General features: G+C 42.0%; 1 protein-coding gene across 7 annotated transcripts in view; it reads left to right on the top strand.

Annotated features, from left to right (window-relative positions):
- Positions 1–17142, top strand: part of LOC135461690 (calcium-dependent protein kinase C-like) — a 100836-nt gene that overhangs the window by 35471 nt on the left and 48223 nt on the right. For all 7 annotated transcript variants that reach the window (XM_064738889.1, XM_064738887.1, XM_064738884.1 and 4 more), the window contains exon 4: positions 13272–13380. In XM_064738889.1, the coding sequence (XP_064594959.1) occupies positions 13272–13380 (109 nt within the window). The remainder of the gene's footprint in view (positions 1–13271; positions 13381–17142) is intronic.

Below are 17142 nucleotides of genomic sequence, written 5' to 3'. Positions count from 1 at the left end.
TGATGCAGAAATAAATGCCAATATACTGCCCTAAAGAATCCACCAGCTGTATTTATGTGACCATGTTGTCACATGATGACTTCAGTTTCAGATTCCGTTGTCCTTGCTAGCTTGATAGCATTGATTGACTGTACAATTGAAGATGTGCATAAATTGTTTTCAGAGGATTGATATGTACATCTTCGTGTCATATGTACAATGTAAGAAGGTCTTTTTGTACATGTACATACAGGAAGCATTTAGAGGTAAGAAAAAGTTTGCACTTTGGGAAAAGGCAGCAGTCCACCTGCAATAGCCATGTACTGTATCTTTCTTGTAAACGCTTAGAAACTGGATTCTGATTTGAATTTTTTAGGAGACTGAAATATCTGCCGCCAAATTTTTTAAATTTTTTTTGTTGTGGTGATGTTGACAAGCTTTTAAAGCAGTTGAATTGTGTTGTGGCAATGGTGTTGGGGGCTGAAGGAGGTTTGGGTGACCTAGTGCACTTGTCAAACACGCCGTGTCTTTTACCAATTACCTCGGCCCAGATACGTCAGAATAAAAGGCAATCAATAATGTGTGAGTGTTGCTGCATGGGTTGAGCTATGTTTGAGTCATCCTGCTTTTCTCCAACTGAAGGCTAGAGAAAATAAAATCACCTGGTTGTTAATGAGCTTTATCTGCACCTTGTCAGAATTCAAAATGGCTGCTTCACTGTGCACATGATGACCTGCTACTCGTCATCAGGGGACTCATTCCACAGACGTGTCCTTTAGAAATCAAGGAGCTCTTCTACTAATCGATACTTGCTGGACTTTCCATAGAAATGAAAAAATCTTGATGATGAAAGACCAAAAAAAAAGTGCAAGCAATCAAGGAGTAGTGCAGAAGTTGTGACAGATATGGCTTTAGTTCTTCATTATTCCTTCCAAGTCTTTATGTCCTGGCTATTAAAAGACCGGCTGTGTTCTTTTAGCAGAATAATCCTACGATAGACAGATTTACACTGATCTGTTTTGAAAGCCTTGCCTGACTTCCTAGGTACTACCCTGAAAGTTTGATTGTTTCTGACTGGAGACAATGTGAATTGTGTGAGGACTGCCCCAGTCCGTGTGATTGCATTATGGCAAACAGGAGACATGGATGCGTGCTCGAAGACTGGACCAACAGTCTTCCTCAAACAACACACAGCCCTAATGACTGCCACATAAATTATACATAAGCTGCAATACATGGAGGTCTGGTTTGACTAACGAATGTGACTGGTGGTGTGGTCTCTTTGGTCTTCTGTTGTGAAGCACAGGCTACATCCTGTATGGTAGTCTTGCCCAGCAACTAGCTTTTAAGATAGGAGCCCTGCAAATAGACCCACTGTTTCACTTCTTCTGTGTCAAGGGGACAGCATACTGATCAGAAGGTGTGATGTTTGCCAGTCCTTGGTGGTTTGATAGGGCCATTATGGAGACATACCCCATAACCCCATAACATTTACATTGAAAGTCCACTTATTATAAAAAACACTGGTGCACTGAATGTGCTTTTATATTCATAGACATTCTGCCGCAACTGTTTGCGTACCTATCCTGACCCTCAAAGGCCTTCCTGTTTACATGAGATTGCAGCATTTTATGTTTGAGATTTTTAGAGAAACCTTCAAGTCTAATCAGCATATTCAGTTATGACAACACTTCATGCCCAGTCTATTAGAAACAAACATGACAGCAAGTTAGATGAAATAATACACGTCCTTCCATTTTCAAGCAGTGGCCAAGGGGGATAGTCCACCAGCATGGCACAATGACCCAGTTGCCTCTCACCAATGTGAGTTCAAGTCCAGCTCATGCTGGCTTCCTCTCCAGCCATAAGTGGGAAGGTCTGCCAGCAACCTGTGGATGGTGGTGAGTTTCACCGGGTTCTGCTTGGTCAAGAACCTTGAGCGAGACTGTCACAAGACAAAATGTAAGCCTAGAACCTTGAGTGACACTGACATATGACAAAATGTACTCAGCCCAGAACCACAAGTGACACTGATACAAGAGAAGGTGTACTCACCCTAGCACCTTGAGTGACACTGACACAAGACAAAACGTACTCACCCAAGAACCTTGAATGAGACTGCCACAAGACAAGATGTAAGCCTAGAACCTTGAGTGACACTGATACAAGACAAGATGTACTCAGCCAAGAACCTTGAGTGAGAGTGATAGAAGACAGGGTGTACTCACCCTAGAGCCTTGAGTGACACTGACATAAGACAAGACGTTCTCACTCAAGAACCTTGAGCGAGACTGTCACAAGACAAGATGTAAGCCTAGAACCTTGAGTGACACTGATATAAGACAAAATGTACTCAGCCAAGAACCTTGAGTGAGACTGTCACAAGACAAGATGTAAGCCAAGAACCTTGAGTGACACTGACATATGACAACATGTACTCAGCCCAGAACCGCACGTGACCCTGACACAAGACAAGGTGTACTCACCCAAGAACCTTGATTGACACTAACACAAGACAAGACATACTCAGCCCAGAAACTTAAATGACACAAACTCAAGACAAGATGCCCAGTGAGGAACCGGAAGTGACACTGACACAAGACAAAGAGATGGCGACCTAGTGTGTGAGGTCAGCAGTGTGTGAGGTCAGCAGTGTGTGGCTCTAGTGTCAGTGTGATTCTGACCTGTCACACAGAGATGGGTGTTGTAGGGTGTGAGGTGAGCAGTGTGTGAGGCTGTACTGTCAGTGATACTGTCAGATCATGGAGATGGGTGTTGTAGTGTGTGAGGTCAGCAGTGTATGAGGCTATAGTGTCAGTGTGATACTGTCAGGTCACACAGAGATGGGTGTTGTAGTGTGTGAGGTCAGCAGTGTGAGGCTATAGTGTCAGTGTGATACTGTCAGGTCACACACAGAAGGGTGTTGTAGGGTGTGAGGTAAGCAGTGTGTGAGGCTGTACTGTCAGTGATGCTGTCAGATCATGGAGATGGGTGATGTAGTGTGTGAGGTCAGCAGTGTATGAGGCTATACTGTCAGTGTGATACTGTCAGGTCACACAGAGATGGGTGTTGTAGGGTGTGAGGTCAGCAGTGTGTGAGGCTGTACTGTCAGTGATACTGTCAGATCATGGAGATGGGTGTTGTAGTGTGTGAGGTCAGCAGTGTATGAGGCTATACTGTCAGTGTGATACTGTCAGGTCACATAGAGATGGATGTTGTGGTGGGCGAGGTTAGCAGTGTGAGGCTGTACTGTCAGTGTGATACTGTCCAGTAACATAGATTGGGTGTTGTAGTGTGTGAGGTGGATATTGTGGTGTGTGAGGTCACACAGAGATGGGTGTTGTACTGTCAGTGATACTGTCAGGTTACACAGAGATGGGTGTTGTAGGGTGTGAGGACAGCAGTGTATGAGGCTATACTGTCATTGTGATACTGCTAGGTCATGGAGATGGATTTTGTAGTAAGGGAGATCAGCAGTGTTAGGCTGTGGTATCAGTGTGATACTGTCATGTCACGGAGATAGGTGTTGTAGGGTGTGAAGTCAGCAGTGTCTTAGGCTATACTGTCTGTGTGATACTGTCAGGTCACACAGAGATGGGTGATGTAGTGTGTGAGGTCAGAAGTGTGTGAAACTGTACTGTCAGTGTGATAATGACCTGACACACAGAGATGGGTGATGTAGGGTGTGAGGTCAGCAGTGTGTGAGGCTATATTGTCAGTGTGATACTGTCCAGTCACTCAGATATGGGTGTTGTAGGGTGTGAGGTGAGCAGTGTGTGAGTCTGTACTGTCAGTGATACTGTCAGGTCACACAGATATGGGTGTTGTAGGGTGTGAGGTCAGCAGTGTGTGAGGCTATTCCCTAAGTGTGATACTTTCAGGTCACACAGATATGGGTGTGGTAGTGTGTGTGGTAAGCAGTGTGAGTCTGTACTGTCAGTGATACTGTCAGGTCACACAGATATGTGTGTTGTAGGGTGTGAGGTCAGCAGTGTGTGAGGCTATTCCCTAAGTATGATACTGTTCGGTCACTCAGATATGGGTGTTGTAGTGTGTGTGGTAAGCAGTGTGAGTCTGTACTGTCAGTGATACTGTCAGATCACACAGATATGGGTGTTGTAGTGTGTGTGGTAAGCAGTGTGAGTCTGTACTGTCAGTGATACTGTCAGGTCACACAGATATGGGTGTTGTAGTGTGTGAGGACAGCAGTGTATGAGGCTATACTGTCAGCGTAGCACTGTCCGGTCACTCAGAGATGGGTGTTGTAAGGTGTGAGGACAGCAGTGTATGAGGCTATTCCCTAAGTGTGATACTGTCAGGTCACACAGATATGGGTGTTGTAAGGTGTGAGGACAGCAGTGTATGAGGCTATACTGTCAGTGTGATACTGTCAGGTGACACAGAGATGGGTGATGTAGGGTGTGAGGACAGCAGTGTATGAGGCTATACTGTCAGCGTAGTACTGTCCGGTCACTCAGAGATGGGCATTGTCGTGGGTTTGGTGGATTAGGTCAGGTTAGTCTGTAGATTCAGATCATACTCAGTGATGCATTCTGCTATCATAGGCTTGCAGTGTTTGACCTTCTGCTAGTGGCACAAAACACACAACATTTATAGCCTCTCTGTATATTGATTCACACATTATTCTATGACAAAACTGCTTCTCAGCTGCTACTAAATGGATCACTTGCAAGTCCAGTTGCTGAGGGGTTGAATTAAGTAGCAGTTATCGGAGGTCATGGTAAAGTTGTAGGGATACAGCTCAGCTATATCAACCCTGACAATCTGTTTCTCTAGCTAGTAAATTGTTTACGTATTGGCTGACATTGGAACTAGGTAGCCTGATATCCATTACATGGAACACTGTAATGGTGGGATAAAATATAGTGTGGGTTGCTCTCGAAGTTTCTGCAATTTACTTCTACTAGGAAAGTTTTCAAACATGTCTTTTTAACAACATGGATTTTGAGTTTGCGAAGATACACTGTACAGTGTTTTCCTCTGATAGTAAACAAGTAGGGCTGTATGTATCGGTCTTTGGTAGGATCAGAGAAATTGTTTGGGAAGACATTCTGTCAAGGCTAAGAGTATTGGCAAGATTGATGATCTGCTGTAGGAAGCATTAGCCGTGAGACTGATGTTCCCAGATCAGACAATGTGTTATGTCCATGCACGTGTAATATTATCAAGGATTGTCTTCATCTCCGAACTAGGAACACAATAAACAGTTTTCAGAAAAAGTCTGACAGCATTACATTATACAGAAACATACCATTTTTCGCATTTTGTTGCTGGTGTGATTGCTCTATGATCTGTCTCAGCCATTTGACAGCGGGTATAGGGATTGAGTAGCGTAGTACTGACAGAATTACACACCCCCTCTCCCTCACCCTTTGTTCCAAGCATCTATTTGCAGGGTGGATGATGAGGTTCTAGGTGTGGTTTTGGTTGACATTTGGAAGAACCATTTGATCACTTTGTTCTGCCCTGTTGTCATGGCAGGATGATAAATGGCTCAATATGTACAGCTTTAACCATGCGTGAAGAGAGTGAGGCTGTCCTTGGCAGAGCTATCAGCAGCAGGCAAATGGGTTCTCTCCAGACCCACTTGGCACTGGTTAAGTTCAGACTGTAGGTTTTACTTGAATACTTATAAAAAGGTATTGATCAGCCACCAATATCTGCCCCTCTGCCACATCCTGTTGGCGCTATTCAAAGAGGCCAGCTTAACTTAACTGTTTATTTCTAAACTCTAGCCAGGCTTTGTTCTTGAATCATGATCAGCTATTGTGAAGGCTGAGAGAAATCCAATGGAATTACTGTGCCAGTATTGCTCTGATCTGCTGCAGCCTTCCTGTCCTTTGAGACCCGGAGTGCTTGTACAATGGGCTGATAAAATGGACTTCATGGCATTAATGACAATTGGCTTTATTCTGGTATCACCAGATCCTATTAGTGACTTTCACTTGCCTTTTTTCCAGTAGTCATCAGTATGACTCCTATATTCATGATGTCTGCTCTGTTGTTTTGGTATATAAATATTCTGAGATCCCAATGTAGTATTGTATTTATCCACTCTTCACCTGATTTCGCAATCTCCATTTTAACTAGAGCTATATGTTCCAGTGGTTACAATCTTGATTTTCCAATATCCATTTTAGCTGGCTGCATTTACTAGTGGTTGGTTCAAAAAGGAAGCCCATAAAGTGTTTTCAATGTGTTCTTAATCCCCTCCCATTGCATTCCTCATTTCAATAATTTCCCATTTATTACTATCCTCAAAATGGCTTTGAACTATGTAGTTTTTGTCACCAAATGAAGTCTGGTAAAAGAAATAATATACACTCGAGGGTGACTGGAAAAGCTAGTTAAACCTTCACATTGCTTTAATTATTGAACACAGTATCGGCTTTCCAATTCAGCTGGCATTGTGTTGATTGGTAAAGTTCTGACAGAAGCATATATTGTAGAATATGCTAGCTGATCTGCTAGTTGGTCCCTAGGGAAAAGCTCTAAATTGATGTAAGATAATGTGGACTGTATAATGTCAGACTTTATGGAATATATATAAACTTTATAAATATATATATAATAATATAAATAATATATATATATATATATATATATAAATCGAATGATGCATTATTTCCTTCCTGATGGAAAAGAACATCTCCTATTTTTAGTTTGATTTGGAGCCAAAATTGAAGTGGCTGTTTGCCTGCTCGAATTGTTGAGATTTATCTTGGCATCAATGGTAATTGTGTCAAAAGAAGGTGGTCTAAACTTCTTGACAGTGTGAAATGAATCCGTTCCTAAAACTAACGATGTACACGTAGGAATAAAACGTTGTATGAGAAGAGAGACACCTGATATAAGAGTGCAGGGCTGAGTCATTCCAACAATTTATCACCCTCAGAAATTGAGTGGGCGGCCAGGGGCTCTGAGTTGCCCTGTTGCTTTGAATCTTCATACACATAAACAAACCCTGGTCTATGAGGCTCAATAATTAAGAATTGATCAGTAGCCATTTGTGTAACTCATACTGACAGGTTAATATCTTGCTCTTCAAATGACTTGATGTAGTATGAAAGCTTGCATGGCCATGTTATTTCTAAGGCTTTTGACCCTCAGTGTGTTCTTAATTCTTTGTGAAACCAGCTGGAAACCAGACACATTAACACTGTTATGCGAAAATATTTGTCATCATGGCTGAAATAATTGTTACGTTTTTGTCCAGGCCAGAAAGGTAAAATTTCCTTTTGTTGGCCACTACTGTACTTGTATAGAATAAGAGCACTGATGGAACAGTATCGCATACACGAGTGGCTGCATGTATTACCATTTGAATGTATACACTCTGGAGTGCACCATTTAGCTGTATAATGTGATCTGTACATAGCTACTCCTCGTAAGACGTTCTCAAGACTACCTTCCTCTTACTTTACTCTCATTTTAGCCAGTTCAGTGTCCTGACATTTCCTGATGGTGGAAGGATTTATGCTTTGTCTAGTACATGGTGCTTTTTTCCAGAGACATGAATAATTCATTTGACAGTATTAAATGCTACTGCTGTTCTGCTAACTTCCAGTGTACGTGACCTATTTCATCCGATCAGGATCAGAATTTGCTTTCCTCACAGTTCTCAGGTTTATTTGCATGTATTCCGAGGTCAGTATTGGTGCTACTCTGGCATTGTGGAAAACCCTGTTTTTCTTCTGGGGCAGATGAGTTAAAAAAGAACCCCCCCCCCCCCAAAAAAAAATCATCCAGTTTAGTATGTTGTCCCTCAGGTTGAAAATCTTTCAACATATCCACAGTGTTGTTGATTGTTAAAATGTAATAAAAAAAGAATATTTCACTTATACGACGGTGGCCAGCATTATGCTGGGAGGAAACTGGGCAGAACCCGGGAAAAACCCACAACCATCTGCAGGTTGTTGGCAGACCTTCCCACTTATGGCAGGAGGGGAAGCTAGGCTGTTGTATAAGTGAAATATTCTTTCACAAATCAAATAAATAAGAAGTAGATAAATAGACATTGGTAGGACCTTACAGAGCTGCTGATCATACAGGTAGTGAATCTGAATTAAATATGTGGTCATTGATCTGGTCAAGAATGGTGCAGTATGTATGATCGCTTGGCCAGCTCTGAGTGTAATATAATCAGATTTCCTGGGTAAACCCATGGGGATGTGGTATGGCAGATGGATCTGTTTAGACCATTCTCTGACTGTTTGTCTTTGTCACAGAGGAAATTGCTCGCAGACTAGAAAAGTCCTGCAACTGACACATCTCAGACTAATAATTTGCCTTCAGAAACACATGCTGGTATAGACATATGTCTTTGGTGACGCAGGAGCAAAGATTAATATTGTGCACACACAGTTGAGATTGCCTGGGAGCCCGTGACAATGACTCGCTTAGAAAGTCAACATTGGAACATCTAAGCATTTAGTCTGTTGCTCCTGCAAAGTGCTTCACCCCTAGGCTAACTGGATTAAACAAAATCTGCAGCACCCATTAAATTGATCCATTATTGTGGCTACTTTTCTCTTGGCATTACATTGATCAAGTTATCTGTGCAATTTGTCCATTGCCGCTGGAAAACAAGAGGGAGTGGATGGCTGTGTAGGTAGCATGAGAATGCGTGTGCCATGGACTCTTGTTTCCGTTAGACCTCATTACAATGTAGCAGACATCACATGTCACATACATTCACCAGTGGTATTTTTATCCCAGGTTGTAATACCTGGACTTCGATCCACGGCAGAAGTGCAGTCAAATGAAGCATTGAAGCCAGTGTATGCCTCATATATTGACATTAGAATGATAGGAAGCTCTTAACTGTAGTTCAGTTGTGCAGCTCTGTTTTACTCCAGTGGTTTTGATTTGCCTACACATTAATTAAATCCAAGGGACTGTAAGATTCTGGGGGCCGCCTTGGCTCAGTTGGTTGGCATGCTAGCGCAGCGCAATGACCCAGAAGCCTCTCACCAATGCGGGTATCACTGTGAGTTGAAGTCCAGCTTATGCTAGCTTCCTCTCTGGCCGTAAGTGGGAAGGTCTGTCGGCAACTTGCAGATGGTCATGGGTTTCCCCGGGGCTCTTTCAGGTTTCCTCCCACCATAATGCTGGCCGCCATGGTATAATTGAAATATTCTTGAGTACAGCGTAAAACACCAATCAAATAAATAAATCAAAATGTAAGATTCTGTTGACTTTTACCCAGGCAATTCAATCCCCTACCTTTGATTAAAACCATGTATCGTCTTGGCGTAAAATTCAGACTGTCGGACTATACGTTTTTTGCCTAATGTGCGCAGTACAACTTAGGCAGTCAGTTTGTATGTATAAATCTTACTTTAAATACAAGTACATGCAGGTTCCCTCAAAATTTATTTACCAGATATAGACTTGATTTATTTCTGTTCGGATTAAAAATCAGCTGAAAAATTTGCTGGCTTGTTGCAACCCAAAGTGTGGTAGTAATCAGTATTGTCAAAATTGAGAGAGTTTTGTAGATGCTTTCCTGTGTATATAAGCTCACACCCTCTGGAAACTGGGATTGGTAGTATCTTGAGCTTCCGGACATCTAATTCCATAGACATTGCTATGCTGGCAATGTGAAATTTGTAATTCTTGGTTGACTGCCATTAAATGATGACACGGTGGTAAATTATCACCAGTTGTGTTACTTAGTCTGGCATACATGTATACGTGGACACATATCATACAATTTCACAGTTTCAAAGAATATATAGATTCTTGGAATGCTATTGTGTTTCAGTTAAGTTAATGCATAGATAATACAATACATATACTATTAGTAGTTCTTATTACAGCATGCTATTTGTATTACATTTACATTACAGTGCGTATAATTTTGGTATTCTGTGCCTTGTCTTAATGTCAGACGTAACAAGCTCTTCAGTAATTAACGTATCCAGCTATAAAACTAATCTCCATTATATACTTGGAACAACAGTATGCTATTAAATGACAACCTGACATATGTAGGTTAATAAATTTGTTTAGATGATGGAGTGCTTTATGATATAACAGTCCATGCTATTTGTATGTGTGCACTTCATTTCTGATTGTGGTAGACTCCCCTTATATTCATTGTTCAGTTTGCCTAAACCACCACAAAGCTTGCAAACCATGAATACATTTGTTATTTACTCTTAACCTGGTGATTTGTGACTGTCTGCATGTACATTTATACAGTTTGTAATTTGAGGGGATCTATATTCCACATTGGTGACTTCAAGGGATTTATTTCAGGAACTGCCATTCGGGCATTAGATTTCATCTGTCAGTGGTATGTATAGAGTAGGTATTGGCTAGGTGGTCAGTCTCTGGCAGAATTAAAAGGGCACTTCCAAAGCACAGCCTGCATCCACTCTAAACCGAATTTGTAACTGATCAGATATCTTTGCCCAGACATCAGTTCACATATCCTTGGTAGATTACTCCATTTGTTTTAACTGAAATTGCTTTGACAGTTGTAGCTGGTTGTGTCAGAATTTTGGTCATCAGGTACTGTATAGGTATGGGGACCATATATACGGTACGGAGATGCTCCTATCTTGTCTGGTTCAGTTTCTATCAGTATTGATTGTGTGGTGTGTGTGTGTTTAGGTATGCTTAGGCCTTACTGTTTCTCTCCCCACCCCATACATTCTAGCACCAAGTACAAATTAAAGGCTTACTTCATGATTAAAGATCAGGAGGGAGCAGGACAATCGTCTCGCCGTGGGCCTTTCTAATCGGCTCGCTGAATTGAATAAGTTAGATAAAACTCCAGGCAATGACTGTCTACTCTGGTTGGATAAAGAGTTGTGATTTTATCTCCCTCTGATGGCTGATCTGATTTGTTCTCTAGAAATTGTCCAGAAAGTACAGGAGTCCGGTCAGTTTTGGACTTGTGTATGACTTAGTCTGTATGAGAAGAAAACAGACGTAGTGTAATGGGCCGTGTAAATAAGTATGATTTTATGAAAAGCATAACAGTTGTGTGACTTCAGTAAGCTGTGTGTTCTGCATTGGATTTGATATAAATCACTCAGATTTTGTTAACCAGTTATTTCAGCTTGTGATCATGATGTAATGAAGCAGAAATAGGTATACAGTGCCCAGCGACTTTGTGCACTAAACTGTTATAAACACTAGTACTGGTTAACAGTAATTATGGTTGTGGGATAAAATATTGTAATATTAACCGTATCTCATTGTTTGGAGAAATACATGCTAGTACCACTTCATCATAGCCTGTTTATTTAGAAGAATATGTACATAATAAAAACAGTGTTATAATTTTTGAATTGACCTTCTTAAGCAAAAGGACATTGATTCAGTATTTAAATGGGTCTTGCCTGAAAAGTACAAAGATTTTTCAATTAACTATTGACAAACTTGGTGTTGTGTTGATTAGCACCCATGCATATAAAGAGAAAAGGCAAGAGGCACTGACTGGCCTGGAATCATTTTGGTATGACTGGATGATGCATCACCCAGGTGTCTGATTGTTTAAGTACTGAGTTTTGGTAAGACTGGATGATGCGTCATCCAGGTGTCTGATTGTTGAAGTACTGAGTTTTGGTAAGACTGGATGATGCGTCACCCAGGTGTCTGATTGTTGAAGTACTAAGTTTTGGTAAGACTGGATGATGCATCACCCAGGTGTCTGATTGTTTAAGTACTGAGTTTTGGTAAGACTGGATGATGCGTCACCCAGGTGTCTGATTGTTGAAGTACTGAGTTTTGGTAAGACTGGATGATGCGTCACCCAGGTGTCTGATTGTTTAAGTACTGAATTTTGGTCAGACTGGATGACGCATCGCCCTGGTGTCTGATTGTTTAAGTACTGAATTTTGGTCAGACTGGATGATGCGTCACCCAGGTGTCTGATTGTTTAAGTACTGAATTTTGGTCAGACTGGATGACGCATCGCCCTGGTGTCTGATTGTTTAAGTACTGAGTTTTGGTAAGACTGGATGATGCATGAACCAGGTGTCTGATTGTTTAAGTACTGAATTTTGGTAAGACTAGATGATGCATTGCCCTGGTGTCTGATTGTTGAAGTACTGAATTTTGGTCAGATTAGATTATGCATCGCCCTGGTGTCTGATTGTTGAAGTACTGAATTTTGGTCAGATTAGATGATGCATCGCCCTGGTGTCTGATTGTTGAAGTACTGAATTTTGGTAAGATTAGATGATGCATCGCCCTGGTGTCTGATTGTTGAAGTACTGAATTTTGGTCAGATTAGATTATGCATCGCCCTGGTGTCTGATTGTTTAAGTACTGAATTTTGGTAAGACTAGATGATGCATTGCCCTGGTGTCTGATTGTTGAAGTACTGAATTTTGGTCAGATTAGATTATGCATCGCCCTGGTGTCTGATTGTTGAAGTACTGAATTTTGGTCAGATTAGATGATGCATTGCCCTGGTGTCTGATTGTTGAAGTACTGAATTTTGGTCAGATTAGATTATGCATCGCCCAGGTGTCTGATTGTTTAAGTACTGAATTTTGGTAAGACTAGATGATGCATTGCCCTGGTGTCTGATTGTTGAAGTACTGAATTTTGGTAAGACTAGATGATGCATTGCCCTGGTGTCTGATTGTTGAAGTACTGAATTTTGGTCAGATTAGATTATGCATCGCCCTGGTGTCTGATTGTTGAAGTACTGAATTTTGGTCAGATTAGATGATGCATCGCCCTGGTGTCTGATTGTTGAAGTACTGAATTTTGGTCAGACTGGATGATGCATCAACCAGGTGTCTGATTGTTTAAGTACTGAGTTTTGGTATGACTGGATGATGTATCAACCAGGTGTCTGATTGTTTAAGTACTTTCTGAGACAGCACCATATATGAATACCTCGCATTCGGGAATTTGTGTTGCTTAATAATGAGACATACTTATGATATTAAACCAAACAGCTTTCTTTTTCAGATTAAAAGATTGCATGTGCATGTATTTTACCTTGTTGTTGTTGTTATGTTGTGATTTCGTAAACATGAGTGAATTGGAGATAAGATTTGAAGCGTCTGCGTAGGGCACTTTATTCTCCTATTAACCTTTAAGGGTTTGAAAGGGACACATGAACTACATCCTGATTTATTTGCAGATTTCTAATATCACTAACAGTTAATACATTTCATTTGTATCGATGTCAGCTGTTGAATTAAGAACTCTTCAAGGTGGATCGGATATCTGTAAACAAATTTTGCACAGGGAGGTTTCCATCATATTGAATGACTCTTGATGTTTCATTGTTTTTGCAGTCTCCAAATGTTCACAAATTCAAGGTTCATTCGTATGGCAGTCCGACGTTCTGCGACCATTGCGGCTCACTGCTATATGGACTTCTGCATCAAGGCCTCAAGTGCGACGGTAGGACAAATTCTCTGTGTACTTACAAACTCTTCCCAAAGACATTTTGTTTGATTTCCTGTGCCTACGGTCATGTTCAGCCTGATTCGTCAAATATCAGTGTGCGTCATTTGATTAATGTTCTGTCACAGTAACCAGTCCTTATCAGTAAATCTCTTGCAATGCCCTCCTTTGTCTCTGTTGCCTCTCTACCTAAACCCATGCTCAGCCCCTTACATCTAAAGCTACTCCCTTCCTCACATTCTTCTCACAAATACTATCCCCACTTGACTTCATATGTAGAGGCTCAGTCTCTGTCCATATTAGTGTTTGACATCTTGATTGTAAAAGTTTTTTTAGTAAACGTGACAAATTAGGCGTGCTCTTGAAGACCGTTATAAGCTACATATATGTACTGTGCTTGTAAGGCATAGTTCAGTGTAGATAGAAGCTATGGCTACTGGGCTGACAGATAGACCACAGAGTCACATCACAGGATGCAATCACAGGATACCAAATTAACAATGTTCCTTACAATTGATGTTTTAATACAACGTACACTGAATTGACCTGTATAGAAACAATAACTCTGTAAAGAACCAACTGTTTTATATGGTATTGAAAGAATGATGGTAACAGTACCAGAGGACAGAAATATGTTCCTTGGGCCATCTGTTTTCTTTGATCATTTTGTAAAGATTGATGCTTGACTCACATTGTCGGTCCCCCTCACTTTGACACTTTTACTAACTTTGCCATCCCTGACTGCATCTACTTGGACACCGTTTGCCATCCCTGACTACTTGGGCACTCTGCCATCCGTAACTACTTGGACACTCTTTGCCATCCCTGACTACTGGGTCACCCTTTGCCATCCCTGACTACTTGGGCACTCTGCCATCCCTGACTACTTGGACACTCTTTGCCATCTCTGACTACTTGGATACTCTTTGCCATCCCTGACTATTTGGACACTCTGCCATCCCTGACTACTTGGACACTCTTTGCCATCCCTGACTACTTGGACACTCTTTGCCATCCCTGGACACTCTTTGCCATCCCTGACTACTTGGATACTCTTTGCCATCCCTGACTATTTGGACACTCTGCCATCCCTGACTACTTGGACACTCTTTGCCATCCCTGACTACTTGGACCCTCTTTGCCATCCCTGACTGCATCTACTTGGACACCCTTTGTCATCCCTGACTACTTGGAAGCTGTTTGCCTTCCTTGACTACTTGGACACCCTTTGCCATCTCTGACTACTTGGAAGCTGTTTGCCTTCCTTGACTACTTGGACACCCTTTGCCATCTCTGACTACTTGGATACTCTTTGCCATCCCTGACTACTTGGACACTCTTTGCCATCCCTGACTACTTGGGCACTCTGCCATCCCCTACTACTTGGACAATCTTTGCCATCCCTGACTACTTGGACACTCTTTGCCATCTCTGCTGGGATACTTTTTGCCATCCCTGACTACTTGGACACCCTTTGCCATCCCTGACTACTTGGATACTCTTTGCCATCCCTGACTACTTGGACACTCTTTGTCAACCATGACTGCATCTACTTGGACACCCTTTGTCATCCCTAACTACTTGGGCACTCTGCCATCCCTGACTACTTGGACACTCTTTGCCATCCCTAACTACTTGGACACTTTTTGCCATCCCTGACTACTTGGACAATCTTTGCCATCCCTGACTACTTGGACACTCTTTGCCATCTCTGACTACTTGGATACTTTTTGCCATCCCTGACTACTTGGACACCCTTTGCCATCCCTGACTACTTGGGCACCCTTTGCCATCCCTGACTACTTGGACACTCTTTGCCAACCATGACTACTTGGACACTCTTTGCCATCCCAGACTACATGGACACTCTTTGCCATCCCTGACTACTTGGACACTCTTTGCCATCCCTGACTACTTCTACGCGCCCATCCCTGACTACTTGGGCACTCTGCCATCCCTGACTGCTTGGACACTCTTTGCCATCCCTGACTAATTGGACACCCTTTGCCATCCCTGACTACTTGGGCACTCTGCCATCCCTGACTACTTGGACACTCTTTGTCATCTCTGACTACTTGGATACTCTTTGCCATCCCTGACTACTTGGACACTCTTTGCCATCCCTGACTACTTGGACACTCTTTGCCATCCCTGACTACTTGGATACTCTTTGCCATCCCTGACTACTTAGACACTCTTTGCCATCCCTGACTACTTGGACACTCTTTGCCATCCCGGACTACTTGGGCACTCTTTGCCATCCCTGACTACTTGGACACTCTTTGCCATCTCAGACAACTTGGATACTCTTTGCCATCCCTGACTACTTGGGCACTCTTTGCCATCCCTGACTACTTGAACACTCTTTGCCATCTCAGACAACTTGGATACTCTTTGCCATCCCTGACTACTTGGACACTCTTTGCCATCACTGACTACTTGGAAGCTGTTTGCCTTCCTTGACTACTTGGACACCCTTTGCCATCTCTGACTACTTGGATACTCTTTGCCATCCCTGACTACTTGGACACTCTTTGCCATCACTGGATACCTGGGCACTCTGCCATCCCTGACTACTTGAGCGTGCTTTACCATCCCTGACTACGTGGATACTCTTTGCCATTCTTGACTACTTGGATACTCTTTGCCATCCCTGACTACTTGGATAGTCTTTGCCATCCCTGACTACTTGGATGCGCTTTGCCATCCCTGTCTACTTGGACACTCTTTGCCATCCCTAACTACTTGGATACTCTTTGCCATCCCTGACTACTTGGATACTCTTTGCCATCCCTGACTACTTGGATACTCTTTGCCATCCCTGACTACTTCTACGCGCTTTGCCATCCCTGATTACTTGGATACTCTTTGCCATCCCCTGACTCACTTGGACACTTTGGCTTACTTTTTAATTGCCAGCCCTGACTCACTGTGTAATTTTAGGTCACTTTGCCAGCCCTGACTCACTTTGGCTTGCTTTGACAGCCTTGGCTCACTGGGGCACTTTGGTTAACTTTGCCAGCCTGACTCATTTTGGAACTTTGGCTAACTTTGTTAGTCCTGTTTCACTTTGTCCAACTTTGCCAGCCCGACTCACTTTGCCAGTCATCACTCTCTGGGGCAATTTAAATTGTTCATAAAAGTCACACCTCTGTAAGCCTTTGCTGTCACATCGTGATGTAATCATTTACTGAGGTGAAAAACAGGCTAATCTGGTTGGTAAGAGCTGTGAACTGAAATATTTTTTTTCAGTTATTTTCTCGTTTTCCCAAGGCCTTGTTTTTATGTATATCATTAGTTTTTGTCGAAGAGAAATATTTTCCACAAGCCTTTCAGGCATTTTCGGGAAATAAAGTTCACTGATTGCTCACTGCTTCTATTAAATATTAATATGATTAGCATAAATGATATAACTGGATTGAAATGCTATGAATAATTGCGGAATAATTTGCTATTGGGTGACAACATCTGTGTTGGTGTTAAGTATAAATTGGAATATCATCAGTGGGAACAAAAAACAAATGTTGGCCTAAAGGAACATGTGTTTGGTATGTTTTTAATATCTCTTTTGACATTCGGAATGAGAACTGATGAGATTGCTTACAACATGCAATATACATTTGTAAATGATTACCTATACATGTATGTTTAAAGTTACCTGTACTTCAGCTCTCTCTTAAGTCTCAAAAATCTGTTAGTTATAAAATGCAGGGTTTGTGTATTACTTGGCAGTGGCCATTGGTTTTTCACATTTTTTGT

This window comes from Liolophura sinensis, chromosome 1, assembly GCF_032854445.1.
Source record: "Liolophura sinensis isolate JHLJ2023 chromosome 1, CUHK_Ljap_v2, whole genome shotgun sequence".
Lineage (NCBI taxonomy): Eukaryota > Metazoa > Mollusca > Polyplacophora > Chitonida > Chitonidae > Liolophura > Liolophura sinensis.
This window is presented reverse-complemented; position numbering and strand designations above follow the sequence as displayed.